Genomic DNA, 17,068 nt, shown 5'->3' with positions numbered 1-17,068 from the left:
ATTTGATTTGATGTTACTCTTTCTGAAATGTATCATGGACCAACTCATCAATCGGCTGTGAACACGTACTCTCAGTTCGGGACGACGTTGTGGGGAAAGGGTGTGTTAGGAACATTTCGGTACTGGGTTAACCTCTTGACGGTCGCCTAGGATGGGGGCGCTACAGCGATTAAAAAAAAAAATTTGTGCCCATTTTAAACGGCCTCCTTCTCAAACTCAGAAGCTAGGATATGCATATAATTAATACTTGTGGATAGAAAACACTCTAAAGTTTCTAAAACTGTTTGAATGGTGTCTGTGAGTATAACAGAACTCATATGGCAGTCAAAACCCCGAGACCGATCGTAACAGGATGTGGAATTCTGAATTGCGGACTCAACTTCATCACTTTGCCTATAAATCACACCGTGAGCAATGGTTCATTGAGCACTTCCTATTGCTTCCACTAGATGTCCCCAGTCTTTACAAAGTGGTTTGAGTCTCCTACTGTGAAAACTGACAGAATGAGAGGCTGTGGAAAGTGGTCACATGAGGAGGGCCATCACCATTATGACGCCGGCGCCCCTGGCTACCCTCCCCTTTCGAAACGTTTAGAAAGACAATGCAATTGTCCCCCTTGAATCTTATTGGAGCTGTGGTTGAAAAAGGCCCTAAAGATTTATGTTATACAACGTTTGACATGTTTGAACGAACCTAAATAAAAAAAAAAAGCATTTTATTGAAAGAGGAGTCCCGCGGCCGACGGAACTTTTGGAGCAGCCTTCAGAACGCGCTAACAAGAACAAGCTATTGGGACGTAAAGGATTAACTTTTTCGAACGAAAATACATTGTTCCAAGATGGTGCTGACCTGTAACGGTAGCCTATTGTTCTGAGTATCGCATCCCCTTTTATCGCAAAGTGTGATTACCCAGTAAAGTTATTTTTAAATCTGGCATTACAGGTGCTTTCAAGAGATATTCATCTATAAATCTTAGAATGACAATATTACATTTTAAAAATGTTTTCGAATAGTAATTTAGTCAATTGTAGCGCTGTTTCACCGGATGCATTTGAGGGAAAATAGTTAGTCAACGTCACGCGCCAATGTAAAATGCTGTTTTTATATATAAATATGAACTTTATCGAACAAAAGAATGCATGTATTGTGTAACATGATGTCCTAGGAGTGTCATCTGATGAAGATTGTCAAAGATTAGTGCTGCATTTAGCTGTTTTTTGGTTATTTGTGATGCATGTGGTTGGTCGGAAAATGGCTATGTGGCTACTTTTACGATATACTCCTCTAACATAATCTAATGTTTTCTTTTGCTGTAAAGCCTTTTTGAAATCGGACAACGTGGTTCGATTCAGGAGAGGTGTATCTATAAAACGATATAACATAGTCCTATATTTGAAGAAAAACATTTTATTAAATTTCTTTATGCTAATGGCGATAGGATTTTTCACATATGGGACGGAGCCCGCCCAGAGGTTAAAAGATGTGTGATTTGTGCCCAACATAATATTGCACCAACAATGCCTACTCCTGCCCAACAGCAACCCCTGCTGGAAGGACCATTCACATCATTGTAGATTGACTTTATAGGGCCACTCCCTCGAAGCAGGGGGAAGACCCATGCATTGGTGGTGGTGGACAGATTTTCCAGATGGACAGAAGTATTTGCAACTTCCACAGCATCAGCGAACTTTGTGCCACAAACTTTTTTGAGGGAAGTGATACCGAGATGGGGCTTATTTCGGGCATTAGATTCCGACCAAGGAACGCATTTCACTTCTAAAGTACTACAAGCGGTATGTTTGGCTTTGGGAATCTCCCATGCTTTTCATTGTTCGTATAGGCCGCAAGCAGCAGGGATTACGGAGCGTCAGAATCATTCAATTAAGGAGAAATTGGCCAAGACTTTAGGTACCGAAGGGAAAGACTGGGTTACGAATTTACCCGTGGTACTGATGTCAATGAGGGCGTAAACTAACGCCACCACGAAGTGGTGACTGACAGACCGATGAGGGCTCCAGGGGCTGTTATTCACATGTCACAAATTAGTGATTTGGCAATAATGGGAGAATCTATGCTGTCATATTGTCAGAAAATGACCCATGCGTTGCAGTGTGTATATTGCCAGGTGAAAGCTGCACACGAGGAACAAGCGCCAGGAGATAACCAAGAGCACGGGCTGACTCCTGGAGATCGAGGGTACATCAAGATCCACCAGGCGGGGGTGTTGGGACGGCGTTGGTCAGGACCACACACCGTACTACTTACCGCGACCACAGTGGTAAAGACCACAGCCTCTCCTCGGTGGCTTCACACCTCTCACGTGAAGCGAGATCCCGCAGCATAATGGGTGAGCCAGAAGTTGCCATGATAGCTGAAGCAGAGCTAAAGAGAGAGAGGAAGAGTAGAGTTCACTGTAGACAAGCAGTTGGGGTGGGTCTGGGAGCGATTTTAACCGTCACAGTTTTATTGTCGGTTGCAAATGACAGATATGCGTCAGGAGCAGTCTTAGTAATAGCAAGGGTTACTTTGGTGATATTGTTGGGATATCATGTGCTGAGGGCATTGATGTTAAAATGAATACACAGTGCTGAGTTACCTCAAGATGAGGTAAAATTGATTAAGGCTACTGCACGTATATATCGGGTGGCTATGGAGGTAGATGATGGGGAGCAAAGTGAGAATGACATGGGAACACCTCTTGGATCCTGTAGTCTGATGGGGAAGACTGTGTGTAAGCATGAGGAAGCTTTTTAGCGCTTCCATTTTTGCCAAACTCAGTGGAAAAGTATCCTGAAGACATAGTCAGGCTAAGGGAGAGTGGGAATTGTCATGTTATCAAACTTTGAGTTGTTATTCATAAATAATTGTGAATATCTTAACACGGTATTAATGCTGTTATGTTTGTGTGTCCTTTTGTTGCTTTCCAAGTTTTGTGCTATTACTCTCTTAGGAACCAGAAGGGGGAAGTGGAGAAATCAAAGCCGCTCCATCTGACATATAACAAGACATCAGATTCAGCTGGAATGGCATTTTGTTATGTGATGATAGATGAGAAAAAAAATTGTGTGATCATAGTACAGAGGCCATAAGTCTCTGAATTTGTAAACCTTGAGGTGAATGTTTGCTCATTGTTTGTTCCATTTGTTAGTTTGTTTAATTCATATTTTATAATCATTTGTTAGTTTTTTTTGTAAATTCATGTTTTATTATCATTGTTTATCCATTTATAAGTAATTTCCAAGTTTATGTAAATTGAACATTAGGACGCTATTGCTCAAGAGGAAGGACTGTTGGAATCGGATACACTTTGAACATTGAGATATAAAAAAAATGATAGAGAAGGAGCCTTGAATAGAAAGAGTGAAAGAGACTGGGTTTTATGTCAGAAGTTAATGGTTCTCTGTAGGAAGACAGATCGCTTTGGAATGTGTTGGGTGGAAGGGAGGAGAACAACGGGTTGAGATAGGGGAGACAGTTGGACATCTGTGGACTAGGGGAAGTAGGGGTTGAGGTCAGGAGGTGAGGTCAGTTCCCCTTAAGGGAGTAATCAGGGTTTAGTATCTGGTTACCTTCTTCCTGTTGAACCATAAGATGTAAGGATTGGAGAGAAGGAGGAGTGTCTTAAGTGGGATGTATATAACTGTGATAGTGAAAAATGTTTTGCTGTCTGAATACAGCTGTGTCAACCCTTTGAGAACAGTTAAACTTGGTTAAGCTTCTCTAATGACCATTAGTTATTTACGCTGAAAAATAAGAACCTAATAGTTGGTGTTGTCGGCAGGACTCACCATGATCTTTAATCTAACCAAAGAGTCCAGATTGGTGGAACAGGAGCAGGCACAGCAAATAAGGTAGGAAAGTTCCTACACCTGTTACCACTCATTTTGACATCGTGGGGTAATGAGAATCGTAGGCTGAATAATTATAGGATACGGACGTCGAGAGACTGAGTTAATTTGGCAGGCCCAATGTGTAATGACCGGTCGTAGCTTTGTGGTATATGCTAGTACCATAAAGTAAAGAGTAAATCCCGAGCAGGATAGATCCTGTGGAGGGTAAGCCTCACAGCGAGTAAGTCCTGAGCAGAATAGATCTGTGGAAGGTAAGTCTCATAAGAGACGTTTTATTTCTCTATTTGGTTAGGTCAGGGTGTGATGTGGGGTAGGCATTCTATGTTGTTTATTTCTTTGTTTTTGGCCGAGTATGGTTCCTATTCAGAGGCAGTTGTCTATCGTTGTCTCTGATTGGGAATCATACTTAGGCAGCCCTTTTTCCACCTGTGATTGTGGGATCTTGTTTTTGTGTAGCTGCCTGTGAGCAGCCCCAGAACGTCACGTTTCGTTTTTCTCCTGTTTTGTTGTTTTGGTGAGTTTCATTTTCATTAAAAGATGTGGAATTCCATGCACACTGCGCCTTGGTTTATTTATGATCGGGAGTTTGAAGATAGCGAATGTGACAGAAGATCCCACCACAAAAAGACCAAGCAGCGTGCGCCTACGGGGAAGACGAGTTGGACATGGGAGGACATCCTGGATGGCAAAGGATCCTGGACGTGGGAGGAGATCCAGGCCGGAAGGGATCGCCTCCCATGGGAACAGGTGGAAGCAGTGAGGGAGGAACAGCGACGAGATCGGGAGTCATGGCAACGACGGAAGCCCGAGAGGCAGCTCCCCCCAAAAAGGGGGGGGGGCGGGGGGGCACACGGGGAGATTGGCGGCGTCAGGGTTGAGACCTGAGCCAACTCCCTGTGCTTACCGTGGGGAGCATGTGACCAGTCAGGCACCGTGTTATGCGGTGTCTCCTGTTTTGTTGTTTTGGTGAGTTTCATTTTCATTAAAAGATGTGGAATTCCATGCACGCTGCGCCGTGGTTTATTTGTGATAGGGAGTTTGAAGATAGCGAACGTGACACAAATCATATTCTCTGGTGTAGTATTTGTAATGATGTTATTTATTTCTGTATAAGGCACAATTAATTATATAGCTAATTTTGGAAATGTCATTCTATTTCCATTAGGGGAAGCTTATCTTCCCCTAGCCTATTGGATGCACTGCCTATGCCGACACCAATGTATAAGTAGCCGGTGCATAAAACTGGCTGTGAGACTTACAAGGCCGAGTTCAAATGCCGACATCAAATTCAAAGCAATCGGCGAACTGCCTAAATAGCTGACCTCAAGCAAGCTGTTGGGTACTGTCTCTGCTCAATGCTGAGAGAAAGGCACACATGCTGGCAGCTTCCCTCCGAGCTAATTGCTGCATAGTCCTAAAGCCAGCCAATAGATACACTAAACAGCTGTTGCATTTTAATGGGGGATTTGAATGATTTTAGTCAACTTTTTTTGTAGCCTACTTTTACATTTTTGGCCTTAAGCTATACCCAACTAACACGCCTACAGCATTGTCCTAAGCAGAGACATTAACATAATCATCTTCACTGTTCATTTTCTCAAGAGACCCCCCACAAACACTATTTCTTTGAGTGTTTCCCTCCCCGTTGACATAGACATCCTCTGATTTTCCATAGCTGTGCCCTTTTTCCTTCTCATTCTTCTTTACACCCTTCACTCCCTCCAGACCTCTCTGGTAACAGACGTTTTCAACATTCACATAGTCCTCTTCGTTGTCCTCCCCTCTGTTGTGTCTGTTGTCAATACCTGTTGCATAACAGTTCGCTCATGAATATTCGTTACAGCAAACTCAAGGGGAAAAAAGCCTTACAAAGAAAATGATTTCAAAAGTCTTTGGGCCGAATTTGAGATGCTGCTTAACTTGTCAGGCTCAAGGCGTAAATCAAGTTCATATTCAGCCTTTGAGTTTACAGTATAGTGATATCACTTACATTCTCCCTGGTCAGTCTCTGTAGATGGCTTTCTGTTCATCCTTGTCCTCCAGCTGACTAGACAGATGACTAGAAGAAGTAGAAACAGCAGTGCCACCCCACCAGTCCCTCCAGAGACAATGATGGGGACCAAGAATGCTGAAGAAAATGTAGGTATTTCAAGATTTAGACCTACATATCGAGACTTGTAATGGCAAATTCATAGGATATAAAAACAAACAAAAAAAGTGACATGAAGGATTATGAATCATCTTACAATACTATGATTCTTCTCTCACGATTTTAAAACCGTTTTTTTAAAGCATGCACCCTTACTTTATGCACCAATACTTTACCTCTAATGGTGACAGCTAGTACCCTATTAGCCGACCTGAATGACGGGGTGGAGACGTTGACTACATAGCTGCAGCTGTAGTTCCCCTGGTCTTTATACTCTGCAACAGGGAAGTGGAACGAGGCAGAGTGGTTGACTGCTGGCTTAGTTTCAGTCCTGTTGAACCCAGAGAAGTCCAGATAGAAGAGGCCTCCAGGATACTGTGGCTGAATGGAGCAGGTGATGGAGAAGCTGTGGCCCCTGATCACCACTGGCCCCTGAGGTTCCCAAAACATCCCTCCATTTGGAGGACTGAGAGAGATGTTGGGCTGTAGCAGGACCACTGGGAAGAAAGTAAACAGCAATTTGAAAGTCATGTGATTCCATATTCACACCTTGTGACTGAGAAATATGTGTGTGATGGACAAGGTAATCAGTCTCTCGAATTTTCCACAAATAGACAGGTATTTTCCTTTCCATGGTAGCAAGATCTTATCTATTTTTGCTAACTTTCTATAAAAAATGTATTGGAGTGAGATCATTTTTTTCTTTCGGGATTGTATACAGAATATGTCCACATCCCCGTCAGACCATTTTATTGGTAAACTACACGGTAATATAAAAGTTGCAGTTTTTTTGTGATCCAATACGTAATATTATATTTGATAATACTTAGCAAAATTTGGTTTTAATCCAGAGATGTTAGCAAAAGTATCTAGATCCCCTTTGAGGCTGTGGAGGGATTCTAACTGTGGTTTTAAAAGAAAACATGAATCATCAGCGTACAATGACACCTTTGTTTTTAAGCCACGGATTTCTAATCCATTAATATTATTGTTGGATCCAATTTTAACAGCTAACATTTCAATGGCAATAATAAATACATGTCGATAGTGGACAACCTTGTTTTACTCCTCTTGACAGTTTAAAACTTTCTGAGATGTAGCCATTATTTACTATTTTACACCTAGGGATACTATACATAACTTTAACCCATTTTATAAGCAATTCTCCAAAATTGAAATATTCTAGGCATTTATATATACAATCCAGTCGTACTTTATCAAAAGCCTGTTCAAAATCAGCTATGAAAACCATGCCTGGTTTCCCCGATATTTCATAGTATTCTATTGTTTCCAGTGCTTGTCTGACATTATCTCCAATGTATCGTCCATGAAAAAAACCTGTCTGATTAGGATGAATAATATCTGACAATAACTTTTTAATTCTATGCACCAAGCATTTAGCTAGAATTTTTGGAGCACAACACTGTGGTGTAAGAGGCCTCCAATTTTTAAAATGGTCTGGATCTATATATATATCTATCTATATATATATATATATATATATATATATACACCACTTTGATCCTGTTTCAGTAATAATGAAGCAAGACCTTCTTGTTGCGTGTTCGATGATCTACCGTTTATATAGGACTGGTTATAACATGCTAATAATGGTCCTCTGAGTATATCAAAAAAGTTTGGAGTTTTCCTAGCCTTAAAGGCTTTAACTGCATCAAGAAGTTCCTCCTCTGTAATTTGGCTTTCACATGAGTCTTTCTGTACAGCAGTTAATTTTACATTATTAATAGGAACAAAATCCATACAATTAGCTTCGGTTAGTGGAGACTGAAACGAAAACATATTCTTAAAGTACTTTACTTCCTCTTTTAAAATATCATTTGGTGAATCATGCGTGACTCCTTCATTTGTAACAAGTTTCAATAAAAAAAAAATTGGTAGCATTTCTATGTTGAAGATTGAAAAAGAATTTGGTAAATTTTTCCCCCTATTCCATCCAGTTTGCTTTATTTTTATAATATATTACACTGGATCTTTCTTGAATAAGTTCCTCCAATTCTTTTTCCTCTAACTTATTCTGTGCCTCTATTGTACAGTTTTTATTGCTATCTAACTGTACTGTTAGATCTAAATTGCTTTTGTTTTATAGATGAGTACTGAATTGCATGGCCCCTAAAGGCACATTTAAAAGTGTCCCATACAATAAGGGGATCTGCTGTACCTATGTTATGTCGGAAAAAGTAAGTTATAAATTCTTCTGTCCTAGTTCTAAACAAGTTATCATCCAGTAGGCTTTGGTTCAATTTCCAATATCCTCGCCCACGTGAAAATTCTGTAAGAGTAATATATATGCCAACTATGTGATGATCCAACCGCATTCTGTCCCCTATCAACACTTTTTTTAAACTTTTGGTGCCAGAGAGAATGACATAAGAAAGTAATCAAGACGACTAGCTTAATTAAGCCTCCGCCATGTTTATCTCACTAGGTCAGGGTATTTAAGCCTCCATATATCCACTAATTCCAACATGACAATCATGATTTCCTTAAGTGCCTGAGGGTGATAGTTTGTAGGGTGATTTCCTTTACGGTCCATAGAGGTATTTAAAGCCGTATTAAAATCCCCCCCATGTAACGCCCTGGCCATAGAGAGGGTTTTTTGTTCTCTATTTTTGGTTAGGCCAGGGTGTGACATGGGTGGGCGTTCTAGGTTTCTTTTTCTATGTTGGTGGTTTTCTTTGTTTCAGGAACAGGTGTAGATCGTTGTTGCTGATTGGGAGTCATACATAGGCAGCCTGTTTTTCCTTTGGGGTTTGTGGGTGAATGTTTTCTGTTTAGAGTTTGTTCCTGACACAACTGTTGCTGGTCGTTCTTTTGGTTTCTTTTTTGTATAGTGTTCATTCGGTCATTAAAACCTTTCAAGATGAACACATCCTCCGCTGCACCTTGGTCTCATTTCAACGACAGCCGTTACACCACCATAATAATAGAGTCTAGTGTTGCTTATAGAGTTGATCAATTCTTATATATATACTTTCAATGAAGCTTGGATCATCATTATTTGGACCATATAGGTTAATAAGCCAAATATGTTTACTGTCCAATAACATTTAAAATAATCCATCTACCTTAATGATCTGTTTGGACAATTTGCACATTTGGATCAAAATAACTGTTAATTAATATCATCACCCCTTTTGAATTTCTTTGCCTATGGGAGAAATATATTTTGCCCCCCAGTCCTTTTTCCACAAAACTTCATCTAAAATTGTTGAATGAGTTTCCTGTAAACAATAGATATTATATTCCTTCTCTTTTAGCCAGGTAAATACTGATCGTCTTTTTTTATTATCTGCTAAGCCATTACAATTATAACTGGCTATACTTATTTCACCACTTACCATAGTGAGACACAAATTTTAATTCTATTTATCAAAATATATGTTTGTAAACATACCATTAAAAAGTAACATGATGATTGAGTGTCTATATAGCTGTACCACGATATTTGCATTGCTACTAAGTAAACCTCCAATTGGTCCCCACTATTCCACCCGCTAGAACCCCTCTCCTCATCCAGAGTTGGGTTGTCATCCCAATGCCCGGCAGACCACCCCCCGGATCCCAATAGCCCCGGAGAGACCGGGACCCATCCTTCGAAAAGAGCACAGTGCCACCCACAGAAGAGAAGCAGATCAACCGCCAAATGCATTTCCATCGCCCTCACCTCGATTTGTATTATATATAGCCATCAAAAAATCTATATATCTATTTTAAAATCCTGTTTCTTATTTTCCATAATTAGCTATTAATAGTTGTAGTAATGTAGGCAATTTATGCAAAGGATTTTTACCTCTCACCAGTCACCATTACCAAAATTACAGTATGGCAAGCAATTATTATATTAGCAAACAATTATTGTGAATCATCCTGTATTGTCTCTAACATCTTTTACTCCCTCGCAACAGTTGTGGGATACATACTCACACACTCAACCCCTTTCCCCCACAACAACCATAGACTCAGATTCTCAGCAGTTGCACCGTCCCAGAGCCCAACTCAAGAAAAGTCTTGATTTGCAAATGCATATACAGTTGCAGCTGCATGAGAAGGCCTGCAAGACTGCGCAAAACAAATGGGCAGAAACGGGGAGATCTGATTAACCATTGTCACGTCCTAGATGATGGAGGTCAGATATACCCCCTTCCCCTGAAACACCCACAACATGGTCCCCTGTAGTGACCATATCCCAAGCATCTCCATGCAGTCAGACCTTTGATTTTTGTGCCACCAGGGCCACAATAATAAGCCCAATAGAAATTAATGGTAAGTGTATTGTGTCATTTTGGATTTACCTATATTTTAAATAAGAAAATAATATGTTTCTAAACACTTCTGCATTAATGTTCTACCATGTTTACGGATAGTCCTGAATGAATTGTGAATAATGATGAGTGAGAAAGTTAGACACAAGTATCATACCCCACAAAATAATCTGAAACACAACCAAAACAAACAGCAAATGCATCCAACAAGGTTGTAGAGTCACAAGCGTGATGTAATCATTCCATGCTAGGAATATGGGACCAAATACTCAACTTTTGATTACTTTAATACACTTACTGTATAAGTGAGTTTGTCCCAATACTTTTGGTCCCGTAAAATGGGTGGACTAGATACAAAAAGTGCTGTAATTGTCACACCCTGACCATAGAGAGCCCTTGGTTCTCTATGGTATAGTAGGTCAGGGCGTGACTAGGGGGTGTTCTAGGTTTATTATTTCTATGTTGGTGTGCTTGGTATGGTTCCCAATCAGAGACAGCTGTTTTTCGATGTCTCTGATTGGGGATCATATTTAGGCAGCCATTTCCCCACTGTGTTTTGTGGGACCTTGTTTTGAGTTAGTGCATGTGGCACCGCTGATGTCATGGTTCGTTGATTGTTTGTTTCTTTTTGTTTGGAAGTTTTGCTTAAATAAATATGTGGAACTTTAATCATGCTGCGCTTTGGTCCGAGTATGCTTCCAACGACGATCGTGACAGTAATTTCTAAACGGTTCCCTAATATGAATAACCATACCCTCAAATTAAAGCTGACAGTCTGCACTTTAACCTCAGTCATTGTATCATTTCAAATATAAAGTGCTGGAGTACAGAGTCAAAACAAAATATTTGTCACTGTCCCAATACTTTTGGAGCTCACTGTAGATTAAGCAACTCTTGTTTCCCAACTGCCACCTCACCTTCAGTAACATTGCTGTAAGGGGAGCTGATGACTTGGCTGTTGGAGAGGGTTCTGTAGAGACAGCGGTAACTGCCCTGGTGTGAAGCATCCATCTTAAACTTTGTTAAAGTAGCCCTGGGCTGTGAGGATCCAACGGTCACATTCATGACAGAGTCTCCATTCAGATAGAAGATGAACTCCACAGCATTACAGAGGATACGGGATGGAAGAGTGCAGGTGAGTTGGACCTCCTCTCCATGTAAGAAGGCAGAATATGATTGGTTTGTGGAGAGTGAAGGCTTCTGCAAGACAACACCTGTTGGTCAAAGACATGTAGTTTAGTTAAGTAACAGTAATCACAACTGGTCTTCATACTGTATTACACACCTGCTCTGATCTAGGCTGCACCAATCTGGTCACATAGCACCAAGTCTGGCCTGGGTTAAGATTATTTATGCAACAGTCAAGTCTCCACTAGGTAGCAGAGCAGGCCATAATAATGCAGTAATATGATTTTTAGAATTTGCTCTCTGATGTGACATTTTTGCACAATTCAAATCATTCAAACCAAAACTTAAGTCTAGACAAGGAAAAGAGACTCCCTTACCTGAACAAATAACACCTGCGTCGTTACCATGATTACAGTTATGTGTTCCTCCTGTGTGTGGGCACTGTGTGATGGAGCACTCACTGCCAGAGCAGCCAACATCATCCTGCCAGATGGGCCCACTGCCCTGACCAAAGTAAGCCCTCTCTGGGGCACTAACAGCATTCCCACAGCCAAGCTGTCTGCACGCCACAGCAGAGACATTCAAATCCCACATGTCATTACACACGGTTCGCCAGTGACCAATTTTATAGACCTCCACCCTCCCAGAACAGAGGTCACTCCCATTGACCAGTCTGATATTAGGTTTAACTAGGAATTAAAGAAAAATTAAAAACATTTGACAATGTGGGAGAAAATAAATGCATTTCAGTATCATATTCAACTAAATCAATGCCAAGTTGACACAAGTATAATCAAGGTATTTTGACTTTCATTAACCACAATAGCAACATAGAGGGACTTTTCTTACCTGAGCAGACAACTCTGGCATCTTGAGACTGTAAACAGTCATGGTGTTTCAATCCTCCATGTGAGCATTCTGTGAGGGAGCTCTCACTGCCATTACACCCAACATCATCCAGCCAAGTAGGCCTGCCACCACTACCCTGACCTAAGTGGACACTACCTTGGACACTCACAGCCCTCCCACAGCCCAGCTGGCCACACACCACATTGGCATCGTTGACGTCCCACTTCTGGCCACACACTCTTCCCCACTGGCCCTCGTAAAGAATCTCCACTGTCCCAGAGCAGCGACTAGTGCCATTGACAAGCCTGATCTCTTCACCAGCTCACAAAGAGGAAAAGAGATGATAGGAACAATTATTAATGATTAATAAGCAAATACGCAATTTAACACTGCCAGTTGTCAAAGCTGTTTCAAACATGTTAATTAACCTTTTTGGACTATAACAGCATTTTAAATCTTTTGAGACTTGTGTTCACAAATTTTATTTAACTAGGCAAGTCAGGTAAGAACAAATTTTAATTTACAATGACAGCCTAGGAAAAGTGGGTTAACTGCCTTGTTCAGGAGCAGAACGACCTTGTCCGCTCAGGGATTCGATCTAGCAAACTTTCGGTTACTGGCCCAACGCTTTAACCACTAAGCTACCTGCCACCCCACAGGAACACTTACCAGCCAATGAAGATTTGACCATTTGATGAGCTGTTGGGGAGAAACACAGACAACCAAAACATTACAATTAAACACCTATTTACTGAGGTTGCCATTTGTAAATGGATAACAACTTATAATAATGTAAATTTAAAAAATCCTACATTTTTTTATATGTAACTCTGCTCACCATTTCTGAATTGTTATTGCTACATTTGTAAATGTTAGTAAGCTGTATATAGATAGTTATTTACATATTTCTAAACAATTTTAAACATAAACCGGGCAAGCAAACATTATTTGCATATGCTGTTGTGGTATTTACAGCATCTGTAAAGCCAGATAGTTAAGTATATATTGAGCTTAAGGATTTCCTTTATGAAACTGCCCTGTGTCTCATGTACAGTAGTGAACTTGTCGTGGTTGACAGTTACCAGACTCTCACAGACTTCTGTTTAGTATACAGATAAAATAATGTATCAGTTTCACACAAAATGGCCCAATTCATTTGTTTAAAAATCAGCTAGTCCTGCTTTCTGCTAAATGCTATTAATGACGCTCAACACTTTATTTTGTGAAATAGTTTCTCCACTTGATGTTGCCTTATGTTATTTCCTGATATAAAATGTCAGCAGTGTTGAGGAAGCTACTCTGAGAATATAGTTTAGCTTGCTACCAGTTACTTCACACTGGAGTAAAAAGTTCAGCTACACTGTACAGTGCGAGTGAGGGAAACAAGTATTTGATCTCCTGCTGATTTTGTATGTTTGCCCACTGACAAAGAAATTATCAGTCTTTAATTTTAATGGTAGGTTTATTTGAACAGTGAGAGACAGAATAACAACAAAAAAATCCAGAAAAACACATGTCAAAAATGTTAGAAATTGATTTGCATTTTAATGAGGGAAATAAGTATTTGACCCCCTCTCAAACAGAAAGATTTCTGGCTCCCAGGTGTCTTTATACAGGTAACGAGCTGAGATTAGGAGCACACTCTTAAAGGGAGTGCTCCTAATCTCAGTTTGTTAACTGTATAAAAGACACCTGTCCACAGAAGCAATCAATCAATAAGATTCCAAACTCTCCACCATGGCCAAGATCAAAGAGCTCTCCAAGGATGTCAGGGACAAGATTGTAGACCTACACAAGGCTGGAATGGGCTACAAGACCATCGCCAAGCAGCTTGGTGAGAAGGGGACAACAGTTGGTGCGATTATTCGCAAATGGAAGAAACACAAAAGAACTGTCAATCTCCCTCGGCCTGGGGCTCCATGCAAGATCTCACCTCATGGAGTTGCAATGATCATGAGAACAATGGGGACTCAGCCCAGAACTACACAGGAGGATCTTGTCAATGATCTCAAGGCAGCTGGGACCATAGTCATCAAGAAAACAATTGGTAACACACTACGCCGTGAAGGACTGAAATCCTGCAGCGCCCGCAAGGTCCCCCTGCTCAAGAAATCACATATACATGCCCGTCTGAAGTTTGCCAATGAACATCTGAATGATTCAGAGGACAACTGGGTGAAATTGTTGTGGTCAGATGAGACCAAAATGGAGCTCTTTGGCATCAACTCAACTCCCCGTGTTTGGAGGAGGAGGAATGCTGCCTATGACCCCAAAAACACCATCCCCACCGTCAAACGTGGAGGTGGAAACATTATGCTTTGGGGGTGTTTTTCTGCTAAGGGGACAGGACAACTTCACCGCATCAAAGGGACGAGTGGACGGGGCCATGTACCGTCAAATCTTGGGTGAGAACCTCCTTCCCTCAGCCAGGGCATTGAAAATGGGTCGTGGATGAGTATTCCAGCATGACAATGACCCAAAACACACGGCCAAGGCAACAAAGGAGTGGCTCAAGAAGAAGCACATTAAGGTCCTGGAGTGGCCTAGCCAGTCTCCAGACCTTAATCCCATAGAAAATCTGTGGAAGGAGCTGAAGGTTTGGGTGGCCAAATGTCAGCCTCGAAACCTTAATGACTTGGAGAAGATCTGCAAAGAGGAGTGGGACAAAATCCCTCCTGAGATGTGTGCAAACCTGGTGGCCAACTACAAGAAACGTCTAACCTCTGTGATTGCCAACAAGGGTTTTGCCACCAAGTACTAAGTCATGTTTTGCAGAGGGGTCAAATACTTATTTCCCTCATTAAAATGCAAATCAATTTATAACATTTTTGACATGCGTTTTTCTGGATTTTTTTGTTGTTATTCTGTCTCTCACTGTTCAAATAAACCTACCATTAAAATTATAGACTGGTAATTTCTTTGTCAGTGTACTTTTTTCCCTCACTGTTGTTAAATTACTAGTTGAATTAAATGAAGTGGAACTACTCCCCAACACTGTATGTAACATATAGTTTATGTTACAGCTACTGAGATTTTACTCTCTTAATTGTCTCTTTAATAAGTGTTTGATTTTGAGCAAGTGAAATAGATAATAAACAAAAGTTTATTATTGGTGTTTGCTCTGACATGCACTGTCAACTGTGGGACCTTATTTAGACAGGGGTGTGCCTTTCCAAATCATGTCCAATCAATTGACTTTCCCACAAGTGGACTCAAATCAAGTTCTGGATACATCTCAAGGATGATCAATGGAAACAGGATGCACCTGAGCTCAATTTAGAGTCTTATAGCAAAGGTTCTGAATACTTTTTTATAAATTTGCAGAAATTCTAAAAACCTGTTTTCGCTTTTTCAATATAGTGTATTCTGTGTAGATTGATGAGGAAAATGTTTTATTTAATACATTTTAGAATAAGCCTGTAACGTAACAAAAGGTGGAAAAGGGGAAGGGGTCTGAAAACTTTCCCATTCATTCAATTAACTGGGAAATGTACAAAAATGTAATTCTAATTGAATTCCAATTCAAAACATTCCAAACACTTCAATTCCAAAACTTGAAGATTGTTTACATTTTGAAATGAATTCAATGTAAATTCTCTACTTCATGAGTGAATTCAAGAATTGAAATTGACCCCAACCCTTTTAACTTTGTTTTGCCATTTCAAAAAAAAAATTCTCGTGTGACTTGAAAGACGATTCTAGACCATTAATAAATATGTAAACTACGATATCACTAGAGAATTAATCAGTGTCATTTTTGCATAGATGGACCGGTGTTATCCTCTCCGCAGTTTCAAGATCCTATTTTGCTACATTTTCTATCAAAGTTAATAACTGCAAAATTGCTCAACTTTTCCAGTATAGGTCCGCAAAGCACATATATTTTTAACTTTGAAGTCACTGTTGTGTGAGCCAAGAAAGCAGACATGAGTACTGGAAATTACTCCTTTGTTATAGGTCAGTGTGATTTTGTGACTGTCTACCAAGTCGCTCATGAGCAATATTCATGGAGATCAAAATCCACAAATTAGCACATTAAAATTCCATTGCAGATATTCGTATATCCATTACATAAATCAAAGCCTATTGAAACAAGGCTAAGCTTGAAAGAAACAATATAATACTGTACTTGGATAACGCAGAAGTCACAGAGACAACAGATACCAATCTATATATAGATTCTATTCTTATTCATGTAAGGCACTTGAAAGACTTTCCTTTATGACAACTTAGTTATTGTAATACACAAAGACTCACCTAATGCCATAAAGAGTAGAATTGTCACCATCTTGATCCTTGTAATGTCCTCCAATATCAGGTATGATTCTCACCAACACTTGGCAGTAAATTGCAATTTTTACCTCAGATTTAACTATTTTCAAGTTACAATACAATGGACTCAACTAACAATACAACCAAAATTCTGCTGAACCAAAATTGAGAGTTAAATTACCATGGTCTGGCAATGTTACACCCATGTAAAAAAGATCAATGTGTGATCTTCTACACACTTTCAGAGTCACACAGTCACAAAACAGGAAATCCTGGCCCACTACTATGTTTAGTCTCTTGTTTGGCCACCGATTCCACTAAACTGAGCTCAACACCACAAACACCATTTGTTTCATTTTTTAATCAAATAGTATGAAACCCATAAAACACAAAAATAAACTGAGGGGCCAGTAAGAAATGCACAGAACCTAAAAAGTAAGTCACCCCCCCAAACAAAAATCTAAAATTGTAGTATAACCCTTAAATGTTCTCTGAATCTTGTGTTTGTTCTTGTAACGTGATCTACCATAGTCCCA

At 40.2% G+C, this 17,068-nt stretch overlaps 1 protein-coding gene across 2 annotated transcripts in view; it reads right to left on the bottom strand.

Annotated features, from left to right (window-relative positions):
- The window catches only part of LOC115170986 (deleted in malignant brain tumors 1 protein-like), a 30,784-nt gene extending 14,014 nt beyond the window's left edge, over nucleotides 1-16,770 (bottom strand). The window contains exons 1-8 of one of the 2 annotated variants that reach the window (XM_029727412.1): nucleotides 16,518-16,770; nucleotides 12,930-12,959; nucleotides 12,261-12,581; nucleotides 11,789-12,100; nucleotides 11,201-11,497; nucleotides 6,177-6,497; nucleotides 5,842-5,979; nucleotides 4,813-5,656 (exon numbers count right to left, since the gene is read on the bottom strand). In XM_029727412.1, coding sequence (XP_029583272.1) covers nucleotides 5,406-5,656; nucleotides 5,842-5,979; nucleotides 6,177-6,497; nucleotides 11,201-11,497; nucleotides 11,789-12,100; nucleotides 12,261-12,581; nucleotides 12,930-12,959; nucleotides 16,518-16,548 — 1,701 coding nt within the window. In that variant the 5' untranslated portion in view covers nucleotides 16,549-16,770 and the 3' untranslated portion in view covers nucleotides 4,813-5,405. Of the gene's footprint in view, nucleotides 1-4,812; nucleotides 5,657-5,841; nucleotides 5,980-6,176; nucleotides 6,498-11,200; nucleotides 11,498-11,788; nucleotides 12,101-12,260; nucleotides 12,582-12,929; nucleotides 12,960-16,517 lie in introns of those variants that run through there. The other variant, XM_029727414.1, reaches the window with a different exon arrangement.
- Between the last annotated feature and the right edge of the window lie 298 nt (nucleotides 16,771-17,068).

This window comes from Salmo trutta, chromosome 32 (genome assembly GCF_901001165.1).
Source record: "Salmo trutta chromosome 32, fSalTru1.1, whole genome shotgun sequence".
Taxonomy (NCBI): Eukaryota; Metazoa; Chordata; class Actinopteri; order Salmoniformes; family Salmonidae; genus Salmo; species Salmo trutta.
Note: the sequence above shows the minus strand (reverse complement) of the source record. Positions and strands in the feature narration are given on the sequence as shown.